At 33.1% G+C, this 18,988-nt stretch overlaps 1 protein-coding gene across 1 annotated transcript in view; it reads right to left on the bottom strand.

Moving 5' to 3' along the window:
- PHIP (PHIP subunit of CUL4-Ring ligase complex) overlaps positions 1 to 18,988 on the bottom strand; it is a 127,021-nt gene that overhangs the window by 54,141 nt on the left and 53,892 nt on the right. The window contains exons 10-16 of the mRNA XM_007461537.1: positions 18,584 to 18,684; positions 18,447 to 18,487; positions 17,571 to 17,669; positions 16,618 to 16,771; positions 16,050 to 16,184; positions 4,321 to 4,449; positions 2,499 to 2,724 (exon numbers count right to left, since the gene is read on the bottom strand). Coding sequence (XP_007461599.1) covers positions 2,499 to 2,724; positions 4,321 to 4,449; positions 16,050 to 16,184; positions 16,618 to 16,771; positions 17,571 to 17,669; positions 18,447 to 18,487; positions 18,584 to 18,684 — 885 coding nt within the window. The remainder of the gene's footprint in view (positions 1 to 2,498; positions 2,725 to 4,320; positions 4,450 to 16,049; positions 16,185 to 16,617; positions 16,772 to 17,570; positions 17,670 to 18,446; positions 18,488 to 18,583; positions 18,685 to 18,988) is intronic.

Raw genomic sequence — 18,988 nt, 5'->3', positions numbered from 1 at the left:
TGCTGAACAAATAAGAAAATGTATGTTATGAGATATATGAAACGCACTGCCATAAGAGGAGAGAAAACAGCAATTAATATTGGGTGTGGAATGTAAGCAAGGACTTGATGAGATCAGACTTTTAGAGTGGGTTAGTAAGGTACAAAGTATATTCTGAAATGAAGTAGTAGTAGTATGAAGGTATAAGAGGAAATTACATGTATTAAGCACATAAGGTTATTTCATTTTATAAGAGAAAACTAAAATTCTATGAGAGAAAATAACCTGACCAAGGTCACAAAGCTAGAAAGTGGTAAAAGTGAACAGTGGTAAAAATTAAAATGCCTATGGACACCTCTTTCCTGGTATACTGGTGAGAAAACATCTCATGTTTGAATCTGACACAGCTCAAGTTTACAACTGAGAAAACATTTAAAGTGTATTGTTCAGTGTAGATATAACAAAACTGCACTCAAACCAACTTATTACAATATCCAACATGTATGTTTACCTAACTCTATTTCCCCAAATAAATTTTACTACAGATCTACATTTGCAAATAGAAACATAATTAGAAATGATGCTAAGGTTTTTTCAAAAAGTATTCTTTTGTTCTATTTTTGTACCTGGCAAGTCTAAAATAACGAAGGAAATGATATTTACCCTGAATTCTGTGAGCTACTAGAACACTTAAAAATTCTGTGACTCACTCTGAAGCCATAATTATTGCTCTGGGTTCTCCTGTAGCCCAATACCATAACTGGTGTCTATTTCATTTTCAAGATCAAGTCCACTTGTTACTCTAAGGGCAGCTTGGCATGGAAGAAAGAACAATGGACTGGGAGTCAGAGCTGGATGTGAGTCCCTACGATTCCATGTACTTTAACTTGAACAAGACATAATGTTGTTAAATTTTCATTTTCTCAATATTTAGAATTGGGACACCACAGATAAAAGGATTAAATGAGTATTATTTATGAAAGCCCTTTAAAAACTGTTAAATGAAGGGAAGAATGATCACGATAATTAAATAGCACTGATAAATGAGTCCTTTTCTTATTTCCCTGTGCCTGAAATCCCAGCCTAGGTACCTGAGACCTGGGAAAGATCTGATTCTTGCCAGTTCCCCACTAAGGGAATGAAGACATTTATCTTAATTTCAGTCCTATGACCAAGACTTCTCTAACAATTGTGAATTCTCTAATCTGAATGCCTACCTAGATTTCTCAAATCCTGCCTTTTCTTGGATCGAGTTCATGCTGTGTCCACGTACTGAAACATTTTAGTTTCACATACTCTAGATTCTTTATTATAATTTCACATGCCCAATCCTTTAAGAAAATAAGAGATGATTGATTTTTCTGTGCTGCTTACAGATTCTAAATTCATTATTTAAAAGTTAACTCATTATATATTACATCCCATAATGTCCTTCATATCTACTTAGAAGTTCTGTCCATTTATGCTAGTTGAGAACCTAAACTATTTTCATAAACATTTTTCTAGTCTAAAATATAACAAAGATTCATAATTACAAAACTGGTTTAACTTTCTTTACAGTCCTTCCATTTATTTTCACTTAATAAATTAGTGCTGTTCTTCTTGCCAAAAGCAGGGAAGAAGCCTGTAGACCTTGTCTCCATTTCAACTCCCATTCGATTCTTCAACTAATTCAACTTTCACCCTCCGCTACTTCACCCTCCAAAACAGCAACACTTTTCATTCCTATCTTAACTTTTCTTAAATTTTAAAAGTTGATCACTTCTTAAAACAATCGTTAATGTGAACAGGCTATCTAGTCTTTTATTTATTTTTAATATTTATTTATTTATTTGGCTGTGCCAGGTCTTAGTTGTGGCATGCAGGATGGGATCTTTGTCTGTCGCATGCAGGAGCTTTCAGTTGCCACATGCGAACTCTCAGTTGTGGCATGTGGGATCTAGTTTCCTGACCAGGGATTGAACACAGGCCCCCTGCATTGGGAACGCAGAGTCTTAGCCACTGGACCACCAGGGAAGTCCCCTAGGCTATCTAGTCTTATTCTCTCTCTCACATCATACTATTATTTGCTTTAATAATTATTCATAATTTTTAACTATGTATTTGTTTATAACTGTTTACTAATCTAACTCACTCCACGAGAGCAAGGATTGCATTTGTTTAGTTCACTGCTGAATACCACAGCTTAGCAAGTATCAGTGACAGGGGAGATTCACAATGTATGTTACTGAATGAATAAATAAATGAACTGACTCATCTCATACCAAATATACACTTACCCTATTAGTCCTCAGAAGGTTATAAATAGATATAGACCAAAATTATTGCTTTAAACCTCCAATGCTTCTTAACTGTCTTGCAATACTTAAGCATTATTCAAAGAACTTTAAAGAAGTATAAAAATCATTTTACTTCTCATCTGTTCAAAACAATTAAAAACAAAGTTCTACCCAATTATCAATTTTATAAGATTTCAACAGGAAATGAAAATTTAGCATGGAATTAAAATGAGCATTTACCTGAGGAAGTTACCCCCATCTGAGGGATGAGTTGCTCCTCCCTGCAATTTTCACGACCAGGAACTAATCTCTGATATCTTGATGGATGAGGGTTACCATCGACATCAACCAAAAAAGGTGGCGGCATGAGATGAGGTGCTTGCTGTGTCTGTTCATCTAATACAAAATTGTTGGCATCACGGATAAGGGGCCGATAATCACTGTGAAAGAACATTTGATCTGCTATCTATAAAAAGAAAGGCCCATAAAAGAATGGACAAAGAAAAATTTATCATTATAGATTTCTAATGGAAGGCAAACATTTTAATATAAATCATGGTATTAAACAATAATATAAAAGAATATTATTTTCTTGAATTAACTGTAAATAAATCTTTGTATGTTCTACATTAAATTTTACAATTAGAAAAGTAGCTGCTTTGACTTGAGGATACGGGGTGGGGGAAGGGTAAACTGGGACAAAGTGAGAGAGTGGCATGGACATACAAACACTACCAAATGTAAAATAGCTAGTGGGAAGCAGCTGCATAGCACAGGGAGATCACATAGAGGGGTGGGATAGGGAGGGTGGGAGGGAGGGAGATGCAAGAGGGAAGAGATATGGGGATTTATGTATAACTGATTCACTTTGTTATAAAGCAGAAACTAACACACCATTGTAAAGCAATTATACTCCAATAAAGATGTTAAAAAAAAAAAAAAGTAGCTGCTTTAAAGTTTCCCTGGAATAGAAAGAGACTGTATTCATAAAAACAATATTAAAAATAAGTTACATAATTTCAAATTAAATGGTAAAATTAAATCTAGGCATAAATCTTTCAGCAGTACTTTTACTTTCCCAGGGCTATCACGCTTTATCTTATCTTTAAAATTACTAAATATGGTAATTATTTGTTTTAGCACTTTGCAACGAGAAATCAATTTATTCTCTGAATTAAACTCTTTAATGAAACCACTCATACAATTTAAGAAAATCCGTAAGTATACAGTAAGCATGGTTTATATAATAATAATATAAAAAATTAACGACATGATTTTCTAAGAGAATAAGCATTTTCTCTACAATTTCTGAATATAAAAATTATTAACATGAACTCATACCTGACACATATGTAACTTTAAATTTTATCATTTAATTTGGAATTTCTTAAACCTGAACGCTTCAGTTTTTACTATGATAACCTTTTAAACAACTCTACCACGGATAAACAACTTAAATCTTTTAGTCACTAATCTCAGATAGGGCCTTTAATATTTTAAAATATTAACTACCATCACAGTAGGCCATACATTATTTACTTTTTTTTTTTGCTGCAGTATGCGGGCCTCTCACTGCTGTGGCCTTTCCCATTGCGGAGCACAGGTTCCGAACGCGCAGGCTCAGCGGCCATGGCTCACAGGCCAAGCCGCTCCGCAGCATGTGGGATCTTCCCGGACCAGGACACGAACCTGTGTCCCCTGAATTGGCAGGCAGACTCTCAACCACTGCGCCACCAGGGAAGCCCAGGCCATACATTTTTTTGAGAACCACATAAAAGCCACAGAATTGTACCGCAGACAAATGCATATTCTCCATATAAGTAAAACATTTTAGAGAATTTCAACAAATTCCTCTATGGACATCTCCAACACCCATCTTATATACCCCAACCTAAGAAATGCAATCTAGACCTTTCTATTAGGCTAAGTAAAAGGTTATTTCTTCTGAAATATAAAGATTATTATCACTTCCCTCCCCAAAATACAACCCCTAAACATCTATGGATTTAAAAACAACAAACAAACAACTATAAGGAGTAGATATACAGTCATTGTACTCTACCTTGTCATATTTGCTACTGGAGCCAAAGCCAAAAATTAAAAGATGTCCATGAGAGTCTGTGCATGCAAAATGCTGCCCATCAGGAGAGCATTTGCAGTCAAATACTGCACCATGTCCTTGGCCTTCAATCTGAAATGTATTTAACCAACAATCAGAAAACTGCCATTAAAATATAAAGAACTGGCTGGTCACTATTGTTACTAACATTCTACGATAAAAGATATGTAAGTATATATCCTAATGAAGTGAAGATATAACAAACACAGTAAGTAACAAAATTTGTGAATATTCATGAAAAGTGCCAGATTAAAAGCCTTGAAAAACAACGTATTATCTTTATCCATAGACCAGACACAAGTCAGGAAATAAAACACCACCATTCTCCCCCACCCATAGTTCTGCTTCATGTCTGTAACCCGGATTTAAAATGAAATTGCACCTTACAGTCCATCTCATCTGCATTTAATCAAGCCCTTTCAGCAAAGGCTGACAATGTGGAGTAACTGTAGCAATTTTTTGGTAACTCTTGAAGTAACAGCCAGAGATCACTGCTCACAAGACACTAAATTTTTCTTCTTGGTAATAAATTCCCTTGATGGTCTGACTCATTTTTTAAATGGTGAATTTCAAAGGTTAAAGAAAAGGTTTTTTTTACCTGATAATTGTTTTCTGTTTTCCAGTTCCATTAATCCAGAACGAATGGGTTTCTCCCTGCAACCTGTCAATCAAACAGAGGTGGCCAATCACCACTCTGAATTTTTTTGCTCTCAGTGCTTCTTCAGACTATGTTCCAGTTGAAAACTTCTTTAGCAGTGTTCTGAAAGAGGTAAAAATTCTACCCTATCTAAAGCACAACTAGGGACTGAATTTCAGAAAACAACTAAAATAGGGAGTTGACTCCCTAACAAATAACAACTAAGGATGATTTTCAACAAATGTGACTGGATTTCTGGATTAGCAGAATCGGAACACACACACATTATCAGGTAAGAAATACCTCCTCTCTGTTCCGGTATCCACTGATCTAGAACAAATTTGTTTTATTAGTAATATCCCAATATCCCAGTAAATGCTTGGAAAAGAGAGAAGTGGTAATTTTCTTTCTTTAGTGTTAAAAATATGGCACAGGGATGAATGTACAGTTCACCAAGTACAGAAGTGAAATTAAAATTTTGAAGAATAGTTGATTTCTCAAGGAAGGTTTGCATTTTGGTCAAAAGAGAAAATGTTGTTCTAAAAGAAAGGGCTCTGCCTAAGAAGTTTATATAGTACCACAAATGGGATTACCTCAAAAAGAAAACTAATTTTTCCTTTGGCTTGTTAAAAAGAAGGAATGAGAACACAGGTGTTTATTAATGCTGTTTTGAACGGTGATATTAATGGAAAAGAAATAAGAATAAATTTCCTTAAAATTTAATCACATGAAAGAAAACTGGTGAAGTAATCTAACGTCTAATACACTAAAAGACATAACATAAAAGCAAGAAAATGAGTAAGTGAAACAGGATCATTTCTTGGTTGTGAAGAAAGTTGGAGATAAGATAACAGAGAAAGGGAACTGATTCCAATTCTACTTTAAAACTATTCAAAAATAAGAAAGAACAAAACTACTTCTCCAGATTAACCTAAGGGCATTAGTAGCGACACAGCTTCGTATTTTCCAAAAACAAAAGAATATAAGCAGAAATGTCAGGATTCACATCTCTATTTTTCAGTGTTTCTAGGGAAATAAAAAGTTACATGAACTGTTATAATACCTAATCACACGAACAAAGTTTAGCTCTATATAGAATTGTACATAAAACACTCAAGACCAAAGAATTAAAAGTGTCTTGGCCATGTGTTGTTAGATGTTTTATTTACCTCAATTCACTCAAAATTTCACAAAAGACAGAGAAAAAAAAAAAAACCAAAAAAACCCAACTACTTTATAAATCTAATATAATAAATGCTCCCAGAACTGTAATACTATTCTAGGTTTACAATTCTAAGTATACGGTAGAACAGAGGAAGAGATCTGAGAGTCTGACTCAGCAATGCCAAAGTATGTCTGATAGATGTTCATAAGCATGGTATCTTTTATATAATGTTTAGACCATCTTGCTCTACATTCTTCGTTTGGGGAGGTGGCGGGGGGGAGTGGTGGTGAGGATTAATCAACCCTATACCCATGCTACCTACCAATGTTGCAACATTTACAGTTAGTAGAAGATCTCTGAGAGAATACTTGGGAGAGGCAGAACTTCTAAAGCTCTAAAAAAGCAATGAAAAAATAGCAATCCTATTGAAGATCACTGTGTTGCTATACAATAACACATGCCACTGTGAATATGGCAGGATGGTACAAATTCTCTTGGTATAAGCCATCTGTACTCCAGAGTGACGTTTATATGGAGAATATGAAAGTGTATTTCAAAAGTACATTATTTGGATTAACTATTCATTAAAGAAGACAATGGATCTGCTTTACTTACAAACCAATTAGAAAAGGTGCCCATAACCTTACTATGTAAAATGCCAAACTTATCTTCAGAAAAAGCTCCTCAGATAATAAACGGCCCTAACTACAAAATGCTGTCTAGCCTTTCCAGTTGATCAAAGTAGGAAAATACTTTACTTTCCTATATAGCTAAATATACCCTAGCTATTTTTATGATTTATGCTATAATTAACTAAGCCAACCATTAAAAGTAGTTAAATACTTCTCTCTGAAAGGGATTTCATCTTCTTAAACCAGGGTCAGAATATTTATGACTAAGAATTCTTAAAGAAAAAATTTAATAATGAAGGCACTATTTGAGTATGCATGTGTAACTAGAAAGCAATGAGATTTACGTTCAAAAACTAAAAGGAAGAAAATATCCTTTCTATTCATATTAAAGTTATATGAACCTATATATTATATATCAACTACACTTCAATTAAAAAATACATTTAGATAAAAAGGTATATGAACCTATCATAAAATTAAATGCTCAACAGAAAAAGTCAACATAAAATTTAACATTGTACATAACTTATGCTAGTACTTATAGCATGCTCTAGTAAGTTTAAAAACAGAAAGAAATGAATAATAACAAATTTTCAAAATCAGTGAATTTTAGATGAACTATTCCCCTAACAATATCAAGTATGCTTGCTAAACATTATTTGGGACATATGAAAACAAAGACCACATAACAAAACTCATACTTGCTAAACCACAGTAAGGAAAGCAGAGAAAATCCATGAGGTGATATTCACTAATAAGTGTAAAAATTTCAAGAAGAATAGGAGTTAAAGAAAACAGAAAAATACATTCAGCGACTATGATAAGGTTATTTTGTTTTGTTTTTTTAAAGTAAGAGATGAAAAGACCAAACAAGTTAAAATAATGACTCCTTTGTAGGAAAATTCTCATACTGACTAAAGAATTCTAGAAATATTTCCAAGAAATGAGCTGCACAATCTTGTTAGTTTAGAAGTTTACACTGAACTTGGAAAAAATTAAATCAATGCAAAAACTTATGAATTAAAGAGCTTTGATGATGATAGAACTGTCATATTTAATGAAGAATACTAGCACCCTTTTCAAGGCAGAATACAATCCACAACTTCTAATATAATTCTTGTGAAGTAGAAAGATGAATAATTAAAGGAGACAGAAGATTGACGCCTAAGACTGAAGAGACCTCTCCTCTAGTAATGGGTAAATCACTTAATATCTCTACTAAATGATAAAGGTCATTTAAATGATCACTAGAGTCCTACCCACTTCTAAAATCCTAACACCTAATATTCAGGAAGCCTTTTTTGGAAGAACTGGACAATCTGAAAATGAGGTATGCTAAAAGCACCAGAATACAGACTAAAATTATAGGGTCTAAATTACATCAATTGTGAGGAACACACAGAGATGAATATGAGAAGTATGTACTCCTAAAGGAACTCAACACAAATCAGGATGCTTAAAAAATTGGCTTTCTTAGGCAGAATCATCCTTTTATGGAATTATTCCAAGTCTATGACCACAGTCAATTTTGGGGTCTCACTCATTTTTTAAAATATACCATTGATTAGAAGGGAGTAAGTATCTCACCTAGAAAATACTCCACAATTTCAAATTAGGAAACTTTCAAAATTTCCTAATAATTTTATGGGATAAATTCATATTCCAAGAATAAAAGAGCTAAGAAACTAAATTTATGCTAAGAATTACCCTTAGAAAGTCTTCCTTATGTATAAAGAACCTTTAAAGCTATCAACCTGGGGGAAAATAAACTTAATTAAAATATGCTTAGGTCACCTTCTAATTACTACTATAGTAACAGTGTAAACCAAGAATATATCTTAAGGGAAGCTATCCACACTCCAACAGTCCAGGTGTCATCAGGTTACTTTAAAAGATTATTCCTAAATAAATGTTTACTTTAACATTGAAAATTCTTTAATTAATGGTAACATTATTACATATGAATTAAAGATAGCTATTTAAAATAAATGGTGCCAAGATAAATAAGTTTATATAAAAAAGGAAACTGTTGTAACTGACTTAATAAAACCAGTAGATATATTAAAGTGACTCTGAAGAATCAACTCTAACATTCATCAAAAGAAAAATGTATTACTAAAATAAATAACTCATCTTCAGATTTAACACCATTTTGTTTACCCATATTCTGATTTCTCTGAGGGAAGTAATACTCTTCATCAAATCCTCCTTGAAACTGATTCTCCTCCTTTGGCCTCTGACATAGCATGGTGTCTTCCCAACACACTTTCTGGAGATTGTAATCTCTTCTCCATTCTGCTAAACATGACTAAGGTTGACCTTTAAATGATGAAGGAGGTTAGGGGTGCCAACCCTTTGCACAGTCAAAAAATCCACATATAACTATATAGCCAGCCCTCCATATATACGCAGTTCCTCTGTATCGATGGTCTGCATCCCGTGGATTCAACCAACCGCGGACTGGGTAGTACTACAGTATTTACTATTGAAAAAATCCCCATGTAAGTGGACCTGCACAACTCAAGCCAATGTTGTTCAAGGGTCAACTGTATTTCTAAATGTTTAGTTTTAAGCCCTCTACACTGTCCTCTCTATCTCCATGACATCTTTCTACACGGAAGACTACATTTCTTTCTCTCTACAACTAGCCTCTCCAAGTAGTCTATCTCCAAGTGCCGGCTGTCCATTTCCACAAAAAGTCCAACACTACGTCACAATAAACATATTAAAAAAATCCGTTTTCTTTCACATCTCTCATATTTCCATTAAGAGTATCACTGTTGTCAAGATCACCTAGGCTCAACACTCTTAACACATTTATTAAATTTTCTGTCACTCTCTAGCTCTAATCATTCTATCATCACAGAACACCAAGTCCTATGTATGTTTTTCTTTCACAAATTTACTACCTGTCGCTACAATGTTTCATCATGACTTCACTGATGAAAGCAGATCTCCCCCACCTATCCAATTTCATACCTGAAACACTACCACTGGCAACCAAAGTATTTTACTCTTAAGTTTCTAGAATATAAAGTAATTCACCAAAACCCCCACTAGGTTAGCTATTCTTTATGTTTACAAGTAATTTGAGGGCACCAACAAGCCACTTCAGTTTATGCTTTTCATTTTATCACCCATTTTTCAAAGTCTGTTCCAGAAAAACTTTCCAAATTACTCTATGAACATGCCTTAACATTTCTTATTTGGCTATTTATATAATATTCCTCTTACTTATAAAATTATCTTCTGACACAATTGTTATTTATCTTTCAAGGCATAATTCCAATTCTTCCTCCTCTGACCATCCACCCTGAAGTTATCCTTACATCTTTAGATATAACAATTATCTTTTCTCATATGCCACACTACCATTTCAAACTATTTAGCCATACTTATCTTTTCAGGTGTATTTTATCTCCCCAACTTAACTGCAAGCTGGATTAAAAACAAAAACAAAAAAGGACCACGTCCTACTCTTCCCATATTCTGTGTTTATGTACAAAATCACTCAAGTATCTGCTAATCAAAATGTTTTCACCTGCATGTTTACATTCTGTAATTTTACATACTTTTCCTTATAACTATCAAATCTCAAAATATCCTTGTGATAGCAACTCATGGAACATGTCAAAATTACTACATTAAAAAAAGTAATTCACCAAATATAATACAGTATGACAAGCTCACATTCGTAGCAACAAATATTAAGATATGTTTTGTTTTTTTTTTTTTTTTTTTGCGGTACGTGGGCCTCTCACTGCTGTGGCCTCTCCCGTTGCAGAGCACAGGCTCCGGACGCGCAGGCTCACGGGCCCAGCCACTCCGCGGCATGTGGGATCTTCCCAGACCGGGGCACGAACCCGTGTCCCCTGCATCGGCAGGCGGACTCTCAACCACTGTGCCACCAGGGAAGCCCTAAGATATGTTTTTGGTATCAAGATATAGAATGAGAGACAGAATCTAAAGAACCCCAGAAACCTGAAAGAAAGTGACAATAACTGAAGTTTATAATCAGAAGATTGAAGGTAATTTCTTATGCAGAGAGGCTGAAACAAAGAATGGAAGCATCAGAAAAATCCTTTTAACAAACAGAGTGCAGGTATATGACATCTTGTTAGATGATGATATATAGGTAATGAGATAAAAGGGAAGGAATGAAAGAGGGAAGGAAGGAGAAAAAGAAAGGAGAAAGAGAGATGGAGGAAGAGAGAGGAAGAGAAAGAAAGGTCTTGAAATCTTGATTCACAAGAGAACACGATATGAGATATACCCATTTCAAGCTTCTTTCTCCCTTTCCTAGATACATGCAGCTACAATTGTCCAAAACTAAACTAGAGGTCACACTGAGAACATGTTAATGTCAGAAGTATGCATGTGCAAAAATTCTGAGTGGTGGATTGGCAGCCTCTGCTTGTTTGGAACGTTGCAAGGAGAAATATATTGTTCTGGATTAGTGGACACTGGAACATTTTTTTAAAATCTCAAGTAAAAGAAAGGTTAACAATTATAAAAAATAAGGAAAATTTAATTAAATAAATGAAAACTGTTATTTGGAATTTACCCATGAAACAACAAAAGCAAAGCAAAAATCAAATTCAGTAAAATTGCTTTCTAGCCAGAGACACTGTACTCTTCAATTAAAATCAAAACCAGACAAAAGGCAACAAACTAGAGCTTTGAATAACATTACAGAAATAGAACAATATGGAGAGAAAGAGACAGACAGACAGACACAGCTAGAACAATAGAAATAGAGAAAAGAGAGCAGAAAAGATAAAGCAAAAGTGCCAGAGACACGAGGAAAGCTACAAATCCCACTCCAAACATCTTTATTTTCTACCTAATAATAAAATGGCCTAGTACCAAGAAATTTCGAAGTCACTTTTCATCTTTTCAAATTAAGTTAATACTCATTTCATTAAACTTGTAGTTAAAACTTAGCTGTACTGTGATGATAAATTTAAAGGGAAAAAAGGCTATAAAAAACAACTTTGTATTTTAGGAACATTTATGGGTGTATTAAACTTCTAAACTTGCCTACCTCTTTTGGGGGGATGGGGAATATAATACAAAAACCCTCAACTTTAGTTCAGAGAGTCTGCACACATTTTCAAGTTATTCTGCGAAATAATTTATCTGCCTCTTAGCATTTAATAGGAGTTTACAGCCTTTTAACTAGAATTTAGAACAACTCTTATCAAAACAAGATACCTCCTGTCACATCCAAAGACAGAACATGGGCTTGCTCAACTATACATCACTAGTTTGAAATATTCTTAATATACACTATCAGTCTTCAATAAAATATCCCAAAATACTCAACTTTTGCCCTGAATACTCAAGCTATATAGGATCTATTCAGCTGAAACATGAATAATTGACAGAGTTAGTAGACAAATGTAAATAAGTATAGCTTAAGGCCTAGAATTTAGGTTTTTTAAAGAATAAAGTTATCTTATGTTCACAACGTTCTCTACAATATTCTCTTTAGCTTCTTTCTCTGGTTCATTAAAAAAGAGGAAAGAAAGGCTCGAGCCTTCCACCTTACATATGATGCTTTTCCAACAAATGCTTTTAAAAGTTTACGTTATTTTATTTTTAGTTAAAGATGAAACAACAGAGGGGCAGGGGAGTGCAAGGAGCATGTATTGTCTATCCCATTTGATACCCTGAGTTATACCATCTCATCATACACTTCTTACAAGTAACAAAAACAAACCCAGCACCCCCCGCAACTGCTTTTATCATTCAGACCCTCTATTAAGAGGAAAGCTAGCAATAAAAATGAGGAATATAACCCCATCAGTTTTTCTAGACAACCCCACCAGCAAGTTGAGAATTTATAAGATTTTGAAATGAAATGAATTAGGGGATTATGTTAGCATACAAGAAATTAAATATTTTTATCTCAACTCTCAATCTTAAATTTTTAAATCTGTTTACAGATTTAGGTGGTGCTAAAATATTTTAAAAACTGTACTTGATACAGGGAAAAGAAAAAAGGAATTAGAAAATTTATCTGAATGATGAATATCACGTGCCATACTACAATAAAATGTTTATGTTTCAAAATATTTTAAAATTTATTAACTTTATTAATAAATCTATTAAAATGCAATTACCATACGTCAAACATGGACTTTTAAAACATTCAACCTTTGAAACCACTGAAGATATATTTTTTATTCTAAAAAGTTTTAAAGATTTTTAACTTCTGTAATAGGTAAGGAAAGTGCAGTAAAATGCTGAATAACATAAAATAATTATTTGTTACATGGTTTCATTACTTTTCGCAAAGCATTATAAATTTCAAGTAGAAAATTCAATTATCATAAAAAGACTAATATTAAAGCAGTACTCTCAAAATACACTTGATAAAAACCTGTATTTTTAAGAATTTGTATATAGAATTTTTGCTCTTTTAAAGGTACAGTTTACATTCCTTATTTTCTGGCCATAGGTGTAATAGTGCATTTATCCAATACTTATAAGCTTCAATCTAAAAACTCAAATGAAATATTACTTAATCTCAATACTCTGTGTAAACTTTTACAATTTCTAGTCTAGAAATGGGGTATATTCCACTAGAATTATTCATCTTTAAATCATCCAAGATACTATAACGAATCCCTCTACATGGTGATCGAAAGGTATTTATTAAATTGAACTTATGATTACTAGTACAATTTAATACCATGGATTGAATTTGTACTTGATCACCTTCTATGTTATTTTAGTAACTCAAAAACTTACTGATTAGCTACACACAGCCAAATAGTTATAACTATAGCCAAAACTCAACATTCATGATAGCAGACAGTGAACACAAGCTTCTACTTCTCCCTCAAATGGTTTTTATTTTCTTAATAGCAATGCTGGATGCTTTAATCTTCTATCTGCCTATAGATTAAAAAAAAAAAAAATGAAATGAACAAAGGAGTGAAGAGCAAAAAGTAGGGCACTTAGGCAACTTGTAAATTAAGAGACAGAAAAATCATCAAGCAACATAATAAGATCTCAAAAGATCTACTCAAAGTTACTATCATTATGAGAATATTTTCCCCCTGGACATATCACTAACTGGACACAGCTGGGGAATTAGCTATGTAATGACCAACCACAACTAGAGATAGCATTAAGAACACATTAGCAGGGGACAAAAATCATGGGTTTAAACCCCAAATGCCCGTATGATAGCTTTGTGATTTACGTAAACCAGGGCAAATTACAGCTTCTGCATTCATAAAACCAGTAACAATAAAATCTACCCTAATTATATTACAAGGTTTTCATGAGACCCAAATGAGGTATTAAGTATTTTCGAAGTAGAAGAATTTTGGAAGCTATTAAAAAGCATGCAAAAAATTAAAGTGAGTATCTATATTTTAATGTGATGAGGGGTAGCTTATGTTACAGCTTTTTAAATGCAAGATATATTTTTAATCCTTTTTAGTCTATGTTTTGTTTTTCTCACAGTTTGAAGATTCAATAGATACCCATCCAGTTCTACTATTACAAAAATTGGTTTCTTCCACCCTTTAGAGGCTCTTCTCTCTCTTATTCATAGAAAGAACAGGAAAACAGCTTTATCTAAAACTCTTATTAAGCAAGTAATACTTTTTGAGGCAGTAATGTAACTAATCTCTTACCTAATTTCAAAGAGCATACAACATAATATGGCTGACTTCTACTCCTGGTTATATCACTAATTTTTATTGGTCTAAGAGCAAGTCACTTCAATCTCAAGGTGCTGCAATTTTTATATCTACTGATATGTGGAATATTAGTGTGATCAACTTACCTGATGAGGAAAAATTCACCTTTATAACTTAAAGGTGAAAGCAATATTCAAGTATGAGAGAACACTTTCCCTCCAAACACTCTACTAATACATCAATGACCTTTGAAAATATGAAACTAACATGTATAGCCCACAATTTGTGTTCTTTTGAGCTATAAAGGCAAACTGAGATATGACTTATTTTCTTATTCAGCAGAGATGTTCCAAAAAGAAGCAAATCAGAAACGCAAGGACAGAGGAGGAGAAAAGAAAAAATTCTTTACGAGCATATTTAAAGTTTTGCTTTTTAAAAATTCTTCTCTATACAAATAATCACTAAGGAAATCCATCTATCACTAACACTTGTACCCCAAATAATTAACACTGTCTTTTTAGAAAAATAAGAATTTGACCAATTGTATCTTACCTTATGTACACTAAGGCATATCCACAATAACAGCTAAAGTTAATTTCTTCACTAATAAAAATTCCTTTTGTATTCTGCTTGCTTACTACATAGAAGTCACTTTATTATGATTATCAATCAAGTAGTGTCACTTTTATGAAATTTTTCACAAGCCATTACATTTTACAAATGACTGTTTTTTGTCAAATAGTTTGTTTTGCAAAATAATTCTGGCCACACACTATTAATTGTATTGCTTTATGATTTATTACTAGAGGTTTTTATAATTGATTTTTAATTTAAAAATGCTGAAATAGTAGAAACACTTGCCTTCCTTTTTGTTTTCTTTGTTGAAAGGCAGCCCTGACATACAGGAAGTAGACAAAAAAAGTATGCCTAGATAAACAACAGCAGCATTTGAGGAGCAAAGCGCTTTTGCCTTCATACACTAGGTAGAGGAGTGGAAACTGCCTGAGTTGTGTGTGATATTAAACCATTGCAATTCAAATACTCAGCAAAATATGCTAAATATCTATACAAGAAACAAAATGTGGAGGGAAAAGGGCTTAACCCAAATACCTAACGTACCATAACTTGATAAAAGGCAAGAATATCTGTTGCTTTGGCTTTAATTTTAAAATGGATATATTTGAATCAAATTCTGTTGCACTGGAGGACTGCTGATGAAATACAATAACACAATATAAATATTTATTTATAATTTCTTCACATGGTTTTCCAAACATTTTTCTTCTCTATATTCTCTTTTCATACTTGTGAGATTCTCATAAAAGTTTCACTATTAAAAGTATTTTAAAAACTAAACCAGTTATCACAATATACAGGTATTGCAATACACACATCAATTTTCTTTTAAATTTAGTATCTCAATAGAAGTATGGAATAAATAATAACTCTTTTTTAAAACTTAAAGTGGAAACAACGTCTGAACTGTTTCTTCAATGGATTTCCTTTGTGATATGCAGGGGACCTGTGTCAAGAACTCCCCAGGTCTTTAACAGCCATAAAATGAAGAGACTGATAATTACCATATTGAAATAAGATCGAATTTTGACGCCTCTTGCCAGATCCCACACTATCACGTTTCCATCATGACCAGCAGAAAAGAGAACTCTTGGATCGAACGGGTGTGGCTCAAGAACAAATACCTCATCTTCATGACCCTGAAATATTTAAGTGGCAAAGCATTACAAATATTAAAAGATAAAAGGAAAACTCAAACACCAACAGGACAACATTTCTAAAATATGAGTTTTAAGAATTATTAAAGTGGTAAAAATCTTCAAATTTATCAATGTATAATAACAAAGCTGAGCTAGTATCACTGTCCAGGGATTTGCTATCATTTGGTGAAACCTGAGAATATTATTTACTGATCCAGCCCTACATACTAAAAAAATAGCAAGATGTATATTTCTAAGGCAAACCTGTTTAAGTGCATTTTAAAATTATTTCCATTCTCCCACAAAGACCTGTTACCCAGCCAACAAGTAAGAGATCTCAGATAATATAAAAGACTTTATTTCTTAATGAAAATATTCTATTCTACAATCAGCTTCAGTTTATACCAAATAAAAATTAGTCTTTTTTCCTCACCATCAGGACATGAATTAGTTGACCGGTGTAAGAATTCCAAACTTTCAGAGTCATGTTATTAACTGCAGTTATAACTGTATTGTCATGCCGATCCCATGCTACCATAGTTACTTTCATTTTTGTGATTTTATCTTCTATCCCTTGAAGGTTTTGGCTGAAAGTGATGGAGGCAGTATTTGTTTACACTGATATTATTTATTAAAATACCAATATGACAAAAACCTAAATGTATTTTCTTATAGATTACATTTATTAACATGGATAACTAACTACTGTTTAACATGGTAATTAAGAATAGTTTGAACCAACAAAGAACGATGGCAAAAATCACTGCACGGAGTCAGCAAAATCAGGATTGCAGCACTCCTAAGTCCTTAGTAATAGATGACCTTGAGTAAATATTACTGGCTTTAATTCTTTCTGGATCCAGGAACTCTGTGCCATGCTGCTCACTCGCCATCTTTTACTGTTGCTGTCATGCCCTGCTAACTACTTTGCTCTCCCATCCGAGACTACTACACACAAATACAAACAGAGAAAATGATAAAATATTAAAACCAAAATAACAGTTACAACGTGTAGTATAATTTCTCTTGGCTGGAGACAACCAGTGGATATACCACATGATCCCTGTATCAGACGGAACATTATAATATGTTCTACTTTCTGAAAAAAACTAGTAAAACTTGCAGCTATTCTTAGAGTACTATCATCCTCCTCTTAACAAAACTGAACTGAAAGGAATCATTAATGCAGCAGGTCTTCTCAAACAGGGCAAAAATTCATTTTATAAAAATCAACATCTTCATCTCCAAAAGCACCTCTAGTTGTTACAGAAAAGTAATCATTTTAACATGGTTTGATACATACACTTAGAGGCTGAGAGTAATATAGCTTTACAACTTTAAATGTTCTAGCTATATCTACGTAATATTTCAAATTTCATCTCTTACCCTGCTGGACGAGTAGCCATATCCAGCAAAATACTCTTCCATTCTCTTCGTTTAAACTGCCAAATACGTGCTGTCCCATCACGACTGCCACTTACAAACCTGCAAAGGAGCCCACCCCCCAAATAAAAAAATCATATGTGCTCTACCAAAGTGCACTTTCCAATAGAGTTATGTTTTTAAAAATGCTAAAAAAGACAGCATTCATCTTTACTTACACAGCATTCTAATATAATAGAAATTACTCTGATATTCTCTGCAAATCTAAGAATTTCTGAAACTTCATGGGCTTTAAAAATTTTAAATACATATACACATTCTAATGTGCACGGCTAGGTCTCACAAATAACATTCAAAAGTGATTCAAGGCCACTATTTATTACCTTAGAAAGAGAATTGATATTTTCCAATGGAAAAACACAGATTTTCCTTTCAACATTAAAGAACCTGACTCATTCTAATCAGGTGTAGAAATATCTTTTTTAAATTTAAAACAATAATATGAGAAAACTTATACAATGTCATCTAAGCTTATCATCCATAAACAGTTCTGCCTCAAATACTACATTATGATACATTTCCAATCTCTATGAAGTTTCTTTACACTTTGATATGTATAGAAAATATGTAGGGTGGATAAAAGTCCCTATTATTAAAAAAACAGTGGCCAAATAAACTAACATTATTACAGATAAAACATAAAGCCGTGTTCACAGGCATGTGAAGGCTATATTGACTTTTCATTATAACTAGTCAAGATCTTTATTTTAGGTGGCTAATTAATATACAAATCTAACTAAAACCTGACCATAAGAATTGTCTTTATTTCATAATTTAAAAACTGGAATTAAATTTGACAAACAAAAATAATTACTTTACCTGTTACTAGTGTTGGAAAACTGGATACTGTCAACTTTGTCCTATATATAAACAGATGAACAAAAAAGAGGATCCTGAATATAAACCGTCAGACTCATTTAAATTGTACTCATCTAACTCTTTTCAGCAATACTTACAGTATGAAACTCCAATTCTGATATTTTCTCGGGCTGACCTGATCCAAAAAAATAAACCCTAATAATATGATCTGTGCTCCCTGTGGCCAGAAACATTCCACCTGAGGAATAACACCAAACATTTATGAGTGAGACACAATGTCAGAATCTCTGGGAATTAAATAATAAATGCAAGCAACATTATCATAATATATGTTGAATGACTAATATTTCATTCTAAAACTATTCATACTTATCCTAATGTATATAATACATCTAACCTGAAATTAAGAAAGTTTGCTAACATAAGCTTTGCCTAGGAAGAATTTTTCAATATTTATAGAAGCTTTCTTCTAACAAATGATTTCACCAAGTAACTACATAATCATGTTAAAATTATCAGTCACCATTACTAGAAAACATGTC

The sequence above is a fragment of the Lipotes vexillifer genome, unplaced genomic scaffold (genome assembly GCF_000442215.2).
Source record: "Lipotes vexillifer unplaced genomic scaffold, Lipotes_vexillifer_v1.1 scaffold1424, whole genome shotgun sequence".
Lineage (NCBI taxonomy): Eukaryota > Metazoa > Chordata > Mammalia > Artiodactyla > Lipotidae > Lipotes > Lipotes vexillifer.
The sequence above is the reverse complement of the archived record's forward strand: the minus strand, read 5'-3'. Positions and strand labels throughout refer to the sequence as shown.